At 40.8% G+C, this 16214-nt stretch overlaps 1 protein-coding gene across 7 annotated transcripts in view; it reads right to left on the bottom strand.

Annotated features, from left to right (window-relative positions):
• Positions 1 to 16214, bottom strand: part of EXOC4 (exocyst complex component 4) — an 807451-nt gene that overhangs the window by 751585 nt on the left and 39652 nt on the right. For all 7 annotated transcript variants that reach the window (XR_009600448.1, XR_009600449.1, XM_060414840.1 and 4 more), the window contains exon 4: positions 1610 to 1794. Coding sequence is in view for 5 of the 7 variants with exons in the window: in XM_060414840.1 (XP_060270823.1) it covers positions 1610 to 1794 (185 nt within the window). In the remaining 2 variants the exon portion in view is untranslated. The remainder of the gene's footprint in view (positions 1 to 1609; positions 1795 to 16214) is intronic.

Here is a 16214-nt window from a genome sequence, read left to right as displayed (position 1 = left end):
CTGCTTAGTTCTTTTTGCATCTCTCTCAATCCCATTCACATCACTCCCCACTATCACTGCATAGAAACTACATGCTTGCTACATACGGCCACAGAATCTCAGTCATGTTCAATAATAAGCACATTCTGGTGGCTGGATGACTCAGGCTAGCCAGCTCAGCTGAACTTGGCTCGATTCCACATGACTCCTCCTCCTCCAGGGACCAACACCATCATGTCAGTGACAGAGGCGGGACAGGGCATGCTCCCTGGCACAACACATTTCAGGCCCCTTGTGTTACATGCTAACAATCAGCAAAAGCCGGAGCCCAAGAATCAGAAAGAAGGAAATACACTTTTCCCACTCAAGTGGAGGGGGAAGGCTGATAATTCTGAGTAATTACATAATCTACATCATCTTGTATCTTTTGAGAAACCTTCAGCTTAAGTCTCCTAAACATTTCCTATTTAGCTTTATAAATCCTTTCCTTCAAATAAATGCTCTTCTTTGAGACCTCAATGTAATGCTTCTTCCCTTATGCTTATAAGGGAAGGGGCTTTTGTTTTTAATCCTTACACAGGAACAAATCTATTTAGATCCACTATTTACCACCAGACACTCTGGGAGGAATTTCCTTAGCACTGCTCCCACCCACCACTTGACTCTCAAACAAGGTTGTATTCAGATCCAGTGCTTAGGTTAAGTCTAAGGTACATGCCTATAGCTTAGTTTGTGTGCCTAAGGTTTTCCAGTGCCCATCTGCAGAAAAGAGATGGAAACTCCTCTTTCTCTGTCACAGGCTCTGATTGAACTGAAGCATCACACACAAAGTTGGCAATTTGGGTTTGAACAGGATAGGATTTTACAGACTTCATTCCCAGCATGCACTGCTTCCAGTGTTCCTTTCATCTACAGCCTGATGAAAAAGTGTCAGTAGTACAGAGTGCTCAACTCAACTGCCCTCTGAAGAATCTTACTTCTTCAGTTAGTTTAGGGCTATTTTAAATGATGTTGGGAGGATATATGCCATGCACAGCTATCTGACACACATTAGTAACACCAATGTCCTACCATCTTACCATCTGGTCTTATTCCCTACCAGGTCTCCCCTAATTTAATAAATGTTCTGAGTCCGCCCAGGCCCTCATCACAGGACTGAGCTACACCCAGACCAAGGATAAAACAAGTGTTCTCACTCAACCTCACCTGAACTGCCCCGGAAAGAGGATTATACACAACTCAAAGTAACAAACAATCTCCTAACTTCAGTTCATATGCCTACATTTCTCAATTAGGAGGACTGCACTATCATTTTAAGAGTTTTTCTCTTCTTTCTGAGATATACCAGAGTCTCTCTGATCGAGGACATTAAAGCCCACAGTAAATGTTTCCTATGTATCTTTACATAAAAGGACCACAAGAAATGTGAAGTGAAGGGATGAACAAACACTCAATGTCAGCCTTTCAGAACAGGGAGCGTTTGTTATCACAAAACCATCTTACATTTTCAGAGACAGTATGTTAAAAAGACAGGTAAAATAAACTACAACCATATTCTGGAAAACAAATAATATCCCGTAAAGCTTTATACCGCCACAAGACACTGTGGCAAACAGCCTCTTTGACTAACCTCATCCTCCCTTTTTCCTTGTTCTGCTGCACAACTCGGCTAGTGGATTTGATGTACAGGTGCCGATGCAGCTCGTCTATGAGAACCAAGTGGAGGTTCATCTTCTTGCTGTGCAGCTCCAGCCTGAGGTCACTCAGTCCTTCCACCTGGAGCAGTGGGCCCTCCAAAGACTCGACTGCGGACACCTGGAGAAGACGACGAAAACGATTCAGACGACAAAATCGCCCCACAATATTATAAATATGAAAGACTACTGGCTTAGCTGGTAAAGAATCCGCCTGCAATGTGGGAGACCTGGGTTCGATCCCTGGGTTGGAAAGATCCCCTGGAGAAGGGAAAGGCTACCTGCTCCAGTATTTTGGCCTGGAGAATTCCATGGAATGTATAGTCCACGGGGTCGCAAAGAGTCGGACATGACTGAGCGACTTTCACTTTCATCTTTTCAAAGATACTGTCAAAAGAGTTTGTGAGAACCTCATCAGCACACAGGAGACATTGAGTATAATGCGGACAGGCCTGGCTCTGCTCTTGAAGAGTTTAACAGATATTGCTGAAGAAAACAATCACGATAAACATGAAGGCACCTCAAGCACCTCAACGCTGTATGTGCTATTTACTATTCCCACACACACTGCCTATCAATGGACACAAACAAAATGACTTCCCAATAATCGTTTTTATATCCTTACAAGAAGCCCATGTACTAATAATTTAGACCAACTTTTAGTCAAACTTACCTTTTAAGATTAAGACTCAGTAAAAGCACACTATATCAATTTCTTTAAATAATTCTCAGGGCCATTATGAGTCAGAGCTTGGTTAGCCTAAGTCTACACACATCTCTACACACGGTCAAGTCTCTCTGGCTCTTTCTCATATTCACATACACTCAGAGGGAAAGGCAGTTCTACGTGAAAGCTACAAGCAAACAGTAGCAGTTCTCACCTCTTCTTGGACTGACTCAGTCTGATAGAAGAAATGGGATTTGAAAGGTGAACAGAAGATAAACTATGAAGAGGGAGATTCTCTTGGTGTAAAGTGCAATTTGGAAGATTTTAAGACAAAAAGCACTGAATGTATAAAGATGGTGCAGCAATGCCTACAACAAATGGAGAAGATGAGGGACTCAGGGAATCTGGAAAACAAAGCGCTAAGTGCAAAGGAGGGGAAAAAAAAAGTATGTATTATATAATCTCATTTATCCGTATATATAAAATTTTATTTGTCTTTTTATATGTATAGGAAAAGAGAAACACCAAGACTAACAATAATAATGATAGTATTAGTAGTAGTAATAACAAAAATAGAGAAGAGTTGACTACAAGTGAACTCAGGGAAAAGAGCCCTACCAAGCTCCCTCAAGGAATTAATGTTCAATGACTATTCCCTGATTCGGTTATACATCTAAATAGTCCTCATTCACACAGATAAAGGCAATAACCAGTACCACTCTACATGTGCGTGCTCAGTCATGCAGTCAAGTCCAACTCTTTGCAATCCCAAGGACTGTAGCCTGCCAGGCTCTTCTGTCTATGGGATCTACCAGGCAAGAATACTGGCACAGGTTGGTATTTCCTTCTCCAGAGGATCTTCCCCACCCAGAGATGGAACCCACGTCTCCTGCATCTCCTACACTGGCAAGTGATTCTTTTTACCACTGAGCCACCTGGGGAACCCAAGCAAGGGCACTACTTTAGGGTAATTGTAATTATGGATATAAACATGCACCTTAAAAATCATGCATTGACACAAAAGCAATCAAAAGACAGTAGAAGTCATAAAACATCAGTGATCAAAAATGTTGATCACAGATCTATCCTAACACACGCAGTAATTTAGGGGAATAGAGAGAGCGAATATAGAAAACTCTGTGGCTGCCAAACACAAACCAGCCTAAGGTAGGGAGGAAAAGGCAATGGCCTAGCCATAAATACATCACTTGTTTTGTGATGTGCTATAATCAAATGTCACTAGCAAATAAGTTTCCATAAGTTAACCAAGACAGAATCAAGGAATGAAAGAGTGACAAGCCCTGGGCCAGCTCTGCCCTCTGAAGCCTGCCAGTTCCTGTTCACGCTGACTTGCAACAGCCGCTGCTATGAGAGACCCTGGGCCTGGTGCAAGCTGCGGGCAATTCCAGATGGAAAGACTGCCTGCCTCACGAAATGACCAAAGTGTCCCCAAGGAGGAAAAACAACAACAAATTCATTTATACTTATGCTCTAAAATGGATTTTTAACTCGGGTCTCTAGCAGAGAAAAGAGGATGCATTAACCTTTAGTGACATCAAGATCCAGAAAATGAAAAATAATTTGGTAAACCACTGGCCCATCATGTAGCCTTATCCCTCAAGGTAATTAAATCCAGCTGAGATATTTAAGCTTAAAAACCACCCACTGCACAGCCATACTCAATTTGCTTGTAAGAATCTGCATGAAGATTTTTTTTAACCCAAATAGCTCATGTTCCAAGTATAAAACTATATGACAATGTTAACTTTCAAAGCCGCTTAATTTTTCTTAAATATAGCTAAAGCACTTAGCACAGTGCCTGACCTATACTGAGTGCTCACTCAAATTATTTTTAATAGAACCTATTTACCACATGGATAAAGCAACCTCAGAGGGTGTTTCTAACATGTTTTAATGTAGCCTTTGCCGTAAAGTGCTGTTTCCATCATGGAACTATTATCAACCATGCAGACTACAAATTTTCTGAATATGTTTTCTTGACCCAAAATACAAGTACAATTAACATACAATCAAGAATAGTCTCAGAACTTCCAAGATTTGAAAACCTTACCATGAATAACCTCTATTTCTGTACGAAGACACAGTGCTTTATTTTCTGGCCTTCACAAATGAAAAGTCTATTTATAAAGCTATAATTATGGAAGCTAAGCAAAGCCACTGTCTTCCCCGACTCTAACCTTCCTAAGTGGTACTCAAAACAATTTGAAGAATATAGTTGTAAGCGTATATATTTGATCTCTAGAACATCAGTTTAGAAACCTGACATTTATCTTCTGTGGTTTTAAGTAACTTTTACCATAAAGCTTCCGCATAAGGGGAACTTTGTAGGCAGCAGTGAATCCAACCATCACTTTTAATGCTGTTATACTGAGGGGTCGGATTCTTAGGTATTTCCTAACATTCAGCCTTTACTAGAAGAGAAATCCTTAAATATCCATCTAAAGGGCTTTCTCAAAGTGGCTCAGTGGTAAAGAATCCACCTGCCAATGCAGAAACCTCAGGTTTGATCCCTGAGTCAGGAAGATCCCCTGGAGGAAGAAATGGCAATCCACTCCAGTATTTTTGCCTGGGAAATCACACGGACAGAGAAGCCTGAAGGGCTGCAGTCTATGGGGTCACAAAGAGTTGGACATGACTGAGCAACACACATAGTTAGAAATGTGTGTAACTACTGATGAAAAAATATCACTAAAGGATTTTTTTTCATGTATAGGAAGTGGTCATTTTATAAATTATTTCACGTTTTCTAAATTTAGTGATCACAGAGCACTTTTTAAACAACAGGTTAATGACACATCAACAGAAATTCAGGAGATGCAGATGAATTAAAGTGGACACCGAGAAATAATCAAAATTGGATTCAAAAGTGTGGCATACAAAACTGAATAATGTCACAAATATGTATTAGAATTCTAGGACAAGACTCAGCAGGTGAAAAGTAAAACAGACAACATACAGTGGAATAGTTCACTGGAAAATGTCTATTTCTCTCACAGATATAATACCATGAATTTATGTACCAAATGGTCTCTACCATGACCTCTCAGATATGCCACACTATGTCTTAAAAGACAAATTACTAAATAATGAACCAACCAGATGTATTTGGAAGCTTTCTTACACATATTTTCAAAAATAAATCAGTATGGGGAAGGCATAGGGAAGAGATAGATATCAACAGGGAATTTTTTTTTCAAAGAACACCTATAATAATAAAATAAGAACATTCATGTTCTAACTCACCAGAGTTAGAAACTACTCATACAGATAAATCTGTTCTGGAGTTGAAAAGAAATATTTCTTTCAGGACTGTGAACATAAGCAAACATCAACAAAATGTTTTAACCCATGATATACAACAGGGCAGTGTGTTTCACTAGTAGGAACTTATCCATTTAGACCAATGAGGACCTAACGTATAGCACATGAACTCTGCTCCATGTTACGCAGCAACCTGGACAGGAGAGGAGTTTAGGGGAAAATGGATACATGTTTAAACATGGCTGAGCCCGTTCACTATTCATCTGAAACTATCATAACACTGTTGATCAGCTATACCCCAATATAAAATTAAAAGCTGAAGGGAAAAAAAATCCATTTAGGAAAATAAGTTCTGAAAAATATTTCCATAATTCAAGAAATAGGTCAAAGGTACAGTTAAGCTTGGAGAAGGAAATGGCAACCCACTTCCAGTATTCTTGCCTGGAGAATTCCATGGACAGGGGAGCCTGGCGGTTTGCAGTCCATGGGGTCACAAAGAGTCAGACACAACTGAGTGACTAACACAACAACAGATAAACTGTACACAATCAAGAACTGTCTGGTGTTTTCAAACAAAAATTTGCTTTGAGTTGAGAGGTGAATCCAAAACAAAGGAAATCTTCGTCATGAGAACTACAGTGCCCTTTAATTTTCCTTCCCAGATAACTATTTCTCAATGGCATTTTAGTTTAAATTAGAAATAATTATTTCATGGTTAAGTGCTTTCTACTAGCCTGACTCAAGCTGACTAGGTAAAAAGATTTAGTTTTGTGCTTAACATGAACCAATGGAAATGTCTTTGAGGAACACCAGAGTTGGCCATTCTCAAACATCTGCTTCACTGAAAAAAGTGCTGAGAAAGAAACCACTGATATTTATTTTTCTGGTTGGGGGAAGTGAGATACACAAAGATGAATGACAAAAGCAACTTTCTTAACAGAACTAAGGTTCAAGCCAAACAACAAAAGCAAACAAGCCAACAACAACAAAAAGAAAAGCCTTTTAAATAAGCCAAAAAATCCAACCTGATAACTAAGCCATCTGCTAGCTAATATAAATGCTTATTTTGACAACAGTGTTCCCTAAGAGAGACAAATGTGTTGCCACTGTTGAGTGCAAAAGAAGTATTTCCTTCAGGACTCTGACAATTACATGGTTCCAAAATGTTCTACCACTTTCCAATAGGTCAGTAAGTCTCCCTTTTGGAAGCATTTTTCTAGTGAATCTAACCATTCTGAAAATGTTACTGTGGCCCAACTTACAGATGTAATAGTAAGATATAAAATTAGACTATTCCAGAGAACTGATTTTGTCCCTTCCCACAAGTATATAAGATACAAGTCTAAACAGTCTCAACTAAATAACACCAAAAATCTCTGGCTATGAACAAAAGAAATATGCGTTGGGACCCAAGATTTACTCAGTACCCAGGTCACCAGTCTGCACCACTGGCCCCTGAACTGTGGGAAGGCAAACTGGTGTCTTCAAGCCCTGTTCCTCAAGAGTCCTCCACCCTGAATTCCCCCATGGGCTCATGGGATCCCAGATGGACGCAAGAAGTCTCAGTCTGAATGAAATATGTTTCACATCCACCTCAACACAAGCGGAGATGTTTCTCAACATTCATTTACCAAAATCCCATTTAGTTATACCATATTTCCCAAAGCAGAGATTTTATCAGACAGAAACTGGTAAAAGAAACCAAGCACACATTAAATAAATAAATAAAAATCACCATGACTTCATGTCTTAGTTTGAAATTTGAACCATATGAAACTACTGTTTCTACCAGTCAAAAATGATCAAATATTGGCTGTTTCATATGGTTCAATCTAATAGATTAAGGAGCCGGTCTGAAAGCCTTGATGCACCTAGGAAAGCACTGAACTGTTTGTAGAATGTTGCAGTCCTTATAGTCCTAATAGATATTTGGCCACATAGAGGAACTAGGGACAATTTTATTTGCAGAATATAGTATCCTATTATACCTATGGGACAGAAAACAGAGAAGTATGTGATCCCAAAGGATTTTGTTCACAAAAATCTTACCTGTTAAATAAAAACGATTATAGAATTTACACTTTTTAGGTATAAACGTCATCTGCTCATTTGTGTTTAAAGCACAACACCAACCACCACACAGGGCCTAAGGAGAGGATGGCTTAGACTTGCTTCCCAGGTGGCACTAGTGGTAAAGAATCCACTTGCCAATGCAGATTAAGAAGTGCATATTTGATTCCTGGGTCTGGAAGATCCCCTGGAGAGGGAAATGGCTACCCTCTCAGTATTCCTGCCTGGAGAATCCCATAGACAGAGGCGCCTGGTGAGCTGCAGTCCAGGGGTCACAAAGTGTCGGTCATGACTGAAGCGACTGAACACTTAGCAGGCTCTGCACACAAAAGTAGAGGAGGTACAAGGGAGAATAAACGGCTCAGGCTGTTGTGGTGGTTTCAGGAGGTCTTAGGAATTCAGCGGAAAACCAGAATCCCTGATCCCAGCTTCACTGGATACTACGGAGAGGGGTTCAGCTCCCTAGGGTTCAGTCTGGCTTCAACTAAAGGCCTTAGGGCTAACTGGCAGTTTGGTACTTAAGATGGACTTTCCAAGAAAGCTGCAAAGGGCATGGCCAAGTGCCTGGAGCAAGAACACATGTTTTCTCCCCACTAACTCCCCTGCTTATAGCCAATCAACAACGATCAAATCAGGCCACCAAAAAAGCCCATTTTTAAAGTCAGCCCGCTAACATATTAATAATATTGATCAGCCCCATGCAAGTGCCCCTTCTTTCCCCTCAGGAAACTCAATATCTATAACGCACACTCAGCAGGCTCTCACCACTATGAACAGGGTGCTGGCTACTTCCGCCCTCCCTTCATTACTGCCAGGGCTATTGCATGTTTTTATTTAATAAACTTTCATCAGTTCAAATGAAGGGTTGTTATTAGCTGAGCTAACAGCCAAATGATAATGCTCCAGAGAAATATCAGTGCTTGTCAGCGCATTAACAAAGAGAGGACAAGGGCTGAGGTCAACCACGTGTCAATGTAAATGAGGCCATATTAGGTACTAAAGGCTTAACGCAATAGACTGCTGGGGAGATAATGGAATTTACAGGATAAAGCAAATGAGATGAAGTTATTGATAAGTGAAGAAGGGAGGAGGACCTACAAATCAAAGAAAAGGCCTTTTTCTTGTGAATTTCTCCTGTAAAGAATCTTCAAATAGACCTTAGAAAACAAAATTCAAAAGAGATCAAATGTACCTTCCAGCTTCATGAAAGATCTCATCCTGTCTGTGGTTTTTCAGTAACTAAGTTGTCCAATTCTTTGTGGACCCATAGTCTACAGCATGCCAAGCTTCCCTGTCCTTCACTATTTCCCAGAGTTTGCTCAAATTCATGTCCACTGAGCCAGTGATGCTGTCTAACCATCTCATCCTCTACCACCTTCTTCTCCTTTGGCCTTCCATCTTTCCCAGCATGAGGGTCTTTTCCAGTGAGTCGGCTCTTCACATCAGGTGGCCAAAGTGCTGGAGCTTCAGCATCAGTCCTTCCAATGAATATTCAGGGTTGATTTCCTTTAGGATGGACTGGTTTGATCTCTTTGCAGTCTAAGGGACTCTCAACAGTCTTCTCAAGCACCACAACTCAAAAGCATTAATTCTTCGGCACTCAGCTTTCTTTATGGTCCAACTCTCACATCCATACGTGACTACTGGAAAACCATAGCTTTGACTGGACAGTCCTTTGACAGGAAAGTGATGACTCTGCTTTTTAATATGCTCTCTAGGTTTGTCATAGCTTTCCTTCCAAAGACCAAGCATCTTTTCATTTCATGGCTGCAGTCACCAGCAGGAGTGATTCTGGAGCCCAAGAAAATAAAATCTGTCATTGTTTCCACTTTTTCCCCTTCTGTTTGCCCAGAAGGGATGGGGCCAGATGTCATGATCTCAGTCATCCTATGACTGCCATGAAACACTGGCTTGTTCTAAGAGCATACAGAGGCACTTCCCTAGCGGTTCAGTGGCTAAAACTTTGCACTCCCAATGCAGAAGGGCCCAGGTTTCATCCCTGGTCAGGGAGGGAACTAGACCCCACATTCCACAACTAAGAGTTTGCATGCCACGACTAAGGATCCTGCATGTGGCAACTAAGACTCTGCACAGCTAAATAATAAATAAATAAATAAAAGTGTGCACTGTGCTTAATTGCTCAGTCATGTCTGACTCTGCGACCCCAGGCTCCTTTGTCCATGGGGATTCTCCAAGCGAGAATACTGGAGTAGGTTGCCATGCCCTCCTCCAGGGGATCTTCCCTACCAAGAGATTGAACCCAGGTCTCCCGCAGTGCAGGGGAATTCTTTACTGTCAGCCACCAGGGAAGCCAAATAAAAGCACACCAGTCTTTAAACTATTTTTAACCTTTCCTGAAGGTCCTCCCTTATTTTTGCTTTTTCCTAAACATCAGAGCATTCTATCACATCTAATTCTTACATTTTATTAAAACCAATCTTTTTTTTTTTTCCTCTTGTAAAGACTAGGAACCAGGTCTTCTAAGATATCCATCCCATTAGTGCAGAATGACAGTATCTGAAAAACGAAAGGTAAGAATTTTCTATTTTAAGAGGCCTTTAAAAATTGTTAAGACTGAGGCTCCACTCCAATTTTACAGATTAAAAAAAAGAAAGGTGGGGCCCAAATATCTATTCTTTTATCTTTATTCTTCTTTAAAATTACAGAAGTAATAGATGCACAATCAAAAAAACTTGAAAAACAGAAAAACCAAACGGGAAAGATCCATATCCAGTCAAATGAAGTTACACATTTTAACCTGACACCAATTATTTTTCCACACAAAATTTTTACAAAAACACTGTTACTTTCCAATATGCTTTTTTCCCACTTGGCAATATATTGGGAATATCCGCCCATCACCAAACATGATTTTTAGTGTTTTCATACTAGTCCATAATATGACTATTCCATAAATGACTTAAACCAACTCCCCATTAAGTAATTGCTTTTTTTTACTTCCATAAATCTTACTGTGATAACTATCTTTGTATATATATTTTTTGGAACACCTCACAATTAAAATTCTGAATTCTTTACTTAACATTCAAGAAGTAGAATTTCAAGTCCACAGCTATTTTGCGCTTTTGATGCATGCCATTTTAAGAGCCTTATTTTTTCTAAATGGACTTTTAAGAGCTCTGTCCATAATCACTTTCCTAATGAAATTAAACTATACCTAAGATCTTGTAAGATAAGGATTGTAATTGCTTATGGAAAAGCACCTCCCTCAAAAAAAAAAAATCCTTCTTCCTTCCTATGATCTGTTCATCCTCAGTTCCCACTGTTTACCAAAGTTTAGGCTCTCCATACACCAGTGCCAAATCAAGCTTGGGAGACAGACTTTGGGGTGAAGCAGAAATTACTGCAGACAGTGACTGCAGCCATGAAGTTAAAAGATGCTTGTTCCCTGGAAGGAAAACTATGACAAATCTAGACAGCATATTAAAAAGCAAAGTCAAACATTTTGCTGACAAAGGTCAGCTATGGTTTTTCCAGTAGTCATGTATGAATGTGAGAGCTGGACCATAAAAAAGGCTGTCAGCTCAGTCATGTCCGACTCTTTGTGACCCCATGGACTGCGGCACACCAGGCCTCCCTGTCCATCACCAACTCTCGGAGTTCACCCAAACTCATGCCCATCGAGTTGGTGATGCCATCCAACCATCTCATCCTCTGTCATCCCCTTCTCTTCCTGCCCTCAATCTTTCCCAATATCAGGGTCTTTTCAAGTAAGTTAGCTCTTCACATCAGGTGGCCAAAGTATTGGAGTTTCAGCTTCAATCAAAGTCCTTCCAATGAACACCCAGGACTGATCTCCTTTAGGATGGACTGGTTGGATCTCCTTGCTCTCCAAGGGACTCTCAAGAGTCTTCTCCAACACCACAGTTCAAAACCATCAATTCTTCGGTGCTCAGCTTTCGTTACAGTCCAACTCTCACATCCATACATGACCACTGGAAAAACCATAGCCTTGACTAGACGGACCTTTGTTGACAAAGTAATGTCTCTGGTTTTTAATATGCTGTCTAGGTTGGTCATAAATCTTCTTCCAAGGAGTAAGCACCTTCATGGATGAAGTCACCATCTGCAGTGATTTTGGAGCCCCAAAAAATAAAGTCTGCCACTGTTTTCACTGTTTCTCCATCTACTTGCCATGAAGTGATGGGACTGGATACCATGATCTTTGTTTTCTGAATGTTGAGTTTTAAGCCAACTTTTTCACTCTCCTCTTTCACTTTCATCAAGAGGCTCTTTAGTTCTTCTTTGCTTTCTGCACATGTATCATCTGCATATCTAAGATTATTGATATTTTTCCCGGCAATCTTGATTCCAGCTTCTGTTTCATCCAGCCCAGCGTTTCTCATGATGTACCCTGCATATAAGTTAAAGAAGCACAGTGACAATATACAGCCTTGATGTACTCCTTTTCCTATTTGGAACCAGTCCATTGTTTCATGTCTGGTTCTAACTGTTGCTTCTTGACCTGCACACAGATTTCTCAGGAGGCAGGTAAGGTAGTCTAGTATTCCCATCTCTTTCAGAATTTGCCAGAGTTTGTGGTGATCCACACAGTCAAAGGCTTTGGCATAGTCAATAAAGCAGAAATAGATGTTTTCCTGGAACTCTCTTGCTTTTACAATGATCCAGTGGATGTTGGCAATTTAATCTCTGGTTCCTCTGCCTTTTCTAAATCCAGCTTGAACATCTGGAAGTTCATTGTTCACGTATTGCTGAAGCCTGGCCTGGAGAATTTTGAGCATTACTTTAGTAACGTGTGAGGTTAGTGCAATTGTGCGGCAGTCTGAGCATTCTTTGGCATTGCCTTTCTTTGGGATTGGAATGAAAACTGACCTTTTCCAGTCCCATGGCCACTGCTGAGTTTTCCAAATTTGCTGGCATATTGAGTGCAGCACTTTCACAGCATCATCTTTTAGCATGAAGGCTGAGCACTGAAGAACTGATGCTTTTGTATTGTGGTGCTGGAGAAGACTTCTGAGAGTCCCCTGGACAGCAGTGAGATCAACCAGTTAATCCTAAAGGAAATCAGCCCTGAATATTTATTGGAAGGACTGATGCTGAACCTGAAGCTCCACCACCATGGCCACCTGATGCAAAGAGGCGACTCACTGGAAAAGTCCTTGATGCTGGGAAAGATCGAAGGTAAATGGAGAAGAAGGCGCCAGATGATAAGATGGTTGGATGGCATCACCACCTCAATGGACATGAATCTGAGCAAACTCTGGGAGAAAGTGGAGGACAGAAGAACCTGGCATGCTACAGTGCATGGGATCACAAAGGGTCAGGCATGACTTAGTGACTAAACAACAAAAATGGCTGTTCTAGCCAATATGTGAGAACAAAAAGTTGTAAGAAATTGGGAGTTTGGGGCTAAAGCAAAAATCCTATTGTTTGCAGATGTGATGATGTGCTTTTCTACTGAGAAAAACCAAAATAAACTACAAGTGAATGTATTTTTTAAAAAACGGAGGTAGGCAACCATAAGTAATTAGTATTGGGATGAATCTCAGGGAAAATAGACTTCCTTGGCAAGTTCCCCCTATCTTGTCAAAGCCAACCAAAACTGCCAATCAGCATTCAGGCCACCATCAGGTTGAGAGAGGGATCCCAGTGACGACAAGCACTGCCCTCTGCTGCCACTGACACACGCACAGGGTCCCCAGCTAGCCACAGGCTTACCCATCAAAATCCTGCTCCAGCAAGTCCCTACAGACAAAGACAGCAAAGCACCTGTGTGTTATTCTTGACTGAGATCACTCCTCCTGCAGACCTGAAGTGCACACACGTAAGCACGTACACTCACTGTTCATCTGCTCATAACAGGTGTGCATCAGTGACGGCAGTACCGGGAGAGAAATGCTGCTTAACGTGACAAGCCCGGGACTACCACTTTTTCTTTTCACCTGGCCTTGTGCGATAGTAATAACAATCACGCTTCCTACACCACAGATTTGTATATTGCCTTCCATTTCACAAAGTGCTTCACATGTGCAAAATTTCATTTGTATTCTCACCACCGCCTTATAGACAGGTAAGTATTCCTCTACAGAAGAGGGTACTGGAAGAAAGAAAGCAATGCATTTGTCTAACCTCACAAAACTGGTAAATTGTTGGGTCAGGACTAGAATGAAGAAGTTCTGGCTTTTCAACCCATTTTTGTTTTTACTATACCACGCCGGACCTAGCCACCACCTGTCAATAAATGTGGGCCCCAATTTCAATCCATTAAATCCCAGCAATAAGTCAGATAAGAACACACAGTAAAGATACAGAAGTCAGAGCACCAAAATGACAGCTCTAAAGAGTTCCAAGTCAGCTCAACTCTGGAGAGCATCTAATCTACCCAGTAAACAAAACTCATATTGACCAAATAATCAGGCTACAAAATCAGAGTAACAGCCTGATACTCATCAGCTCTATCTGAAAGCTGCACCAGAGGAAAGCAACAAGTGACTTTTAGTCAACTTTCAACATGTCTACACACACATGAATATTGCCACGTGATGTCTGTCTTAACACAAATATTTTATTTCCAGCTACTACTTAAAGCAAGTGTTAAATGAAGTCAAGGACAATTGGTTTTGGTCTATTTTACAGCATAGGCTATAAACCACATCACTGGTTCCAAACCTGTCCAAACATTGGAATCACTTGGAGAATGCCAGCAATTAACAGAAGTTACTGTCCCATCCCCAAAGATTTCAAGCCTAGGGTGCAACCTGGGCTTTAGGGTTCTTGAAGGATTCCCTGATGTACAGAGTTTAGGAACCACTGCCCTACAGCCAAGTGAGCCAAATGAAAACTGCTGAATATGATGAGGTTTAGTGAAACAACACACAGTTTCTATATGCTTTAAAAGAGGCACATTAAAAGCAGATACAAAGAGCAAAGCAAAAGAAAAGGGAAGCTACTACAATAAGCCAGTGCCTATCAAACAGTGTGGCTTTTAAAAACCCCAGCCTTCAAAATCAAACATAAATTAAAAGGGCAGGGCTAAATACCCACCCCACACACAGACATACACAATGGAATATTACTTAAGTAACAGAAAGGAACAAAATTGGGTCATTTGCAGTGATGTGGATGGACCCAGAGTCTGTCATACAGAGTGAACTCAGAAAGAGAAAACCAAATATTGCAAATTCACACATATATATAGGCTCTAGAAACATGGTACAGGCTATTTGCAGGGCAGGAACAGAGACGCAGCTGTGAAGAATGAACATGGGCACAGAGGGGCAGAAGGGGAGAGTGAGACAACTGGAGAGAGTAGCACTGAAATATACATACATACACCACCCCGTGTAAAGTAGACAGCTAGTGGGAAACAGCCGTATATAGCACAGCGAGCTGAGCCCAGTGCTCAGTGCTCACCTAGATGGGCGGGATGGGGGTGGGAGAGGGGTACAAGGGAGGCTCAAGACGGAAGGGATACATGCATACTTAGAGCTGATTCACATTGTTGCAGAGCATAAACCATCAAAATACGCTCAAGCAGTTATACTCCAATAAAAAATAAACAAAAAATAAAATAAATCAAAAGGTCAATGAGTGAGAAAAATAGTTACTACAAAGCCTGTACTTTTACTCTCCAGGAGAAAAATGCTGCTGCCACAGTAAAACTACTTACTTAATTAGGGATAGAAAAACCAAGGTTATTTATTTACTAACTTTATTTTTAGCTTTTCCTTAATCTTTTTGCCAAGAAAATTAGATGTAGGTGTTTTAATTCAGGGTTCCCAAAGAGAGCTGAAAGCAGCTACAGCTGACCGGCCTATTAAAATATTAATGGCAAGCCATACTTCCCCACTCCCAGCCCCTGTATTCCTGGAACTCCTGTGGTAGTGACCATGATACGAGATGCTGTTTATTTCTTCATCATCTGTCTCTTTGTACTAGCATGTAAGCTCCTTCAAGGTTAAGGTCACCTTCACAGATCCATGTCCCAACAACGGCACTGTCATATTCATTTGTCCATCTATCAAAACACATGCCAAATTCTTTGCTGATCAATTATTAGTATAGACTCTTGAGTTTTTAAGATCAATATTCTACACTAGGAACAGATGGGTTTTAATGGTGGCTATTTCATTATTGATCATGGATACATTTTTCTTTATGTTGTACAGAAATCTATATGGAATATTGAAACATTTTGCAGGCACTGAACCACTTGCACGTTACATCCAGTAAGTTCACTAGAATGTTTCAGCTCCTGATAGCCATAGTGCTTTCATCTCAATACCACTTCCAGACTCAGGAGAGGAAAAAAAACAGTCCTGTGAGATCTCAAGAAACTTTCAAGCCACATAAGGGGATATGCATTTCGGCCCCTTGTTTCTTACTTGTACATTATTTTGTAATGGAAGCATGATTACCCCTTGCCTATCCATAAAATGAGAAGAGAGTCTATTTGCTAATGACACAGGTTTACTGGCACCAATGGGACCAACTTCACTGGCCCACTGGTCCTGCCATCTAAGCAGTGACAGAAAGAATAA

Source organism: Ovis aries, chromosome 4 (assembly GCF_016772045.2).
Source record: "Ovis aries strain OAR_USU_Benz2616 breed Rambouillet chromosome 4, ARS-UI_Ramb_v3.0, whole genome shotgun sequence".
NCBI classification, from domain to species: domain Eukaryota; kingdom Metazoa; phylum Chordata; class Mammalia; order Artiodactyla; family Bovidae; genus Ovis; species Ovis aries.
The sequence above is the reverse complement of the archived record's forward strand: the minus strand, read 5'-3'. Positions and strand labels throughout refer to the sequence as shown.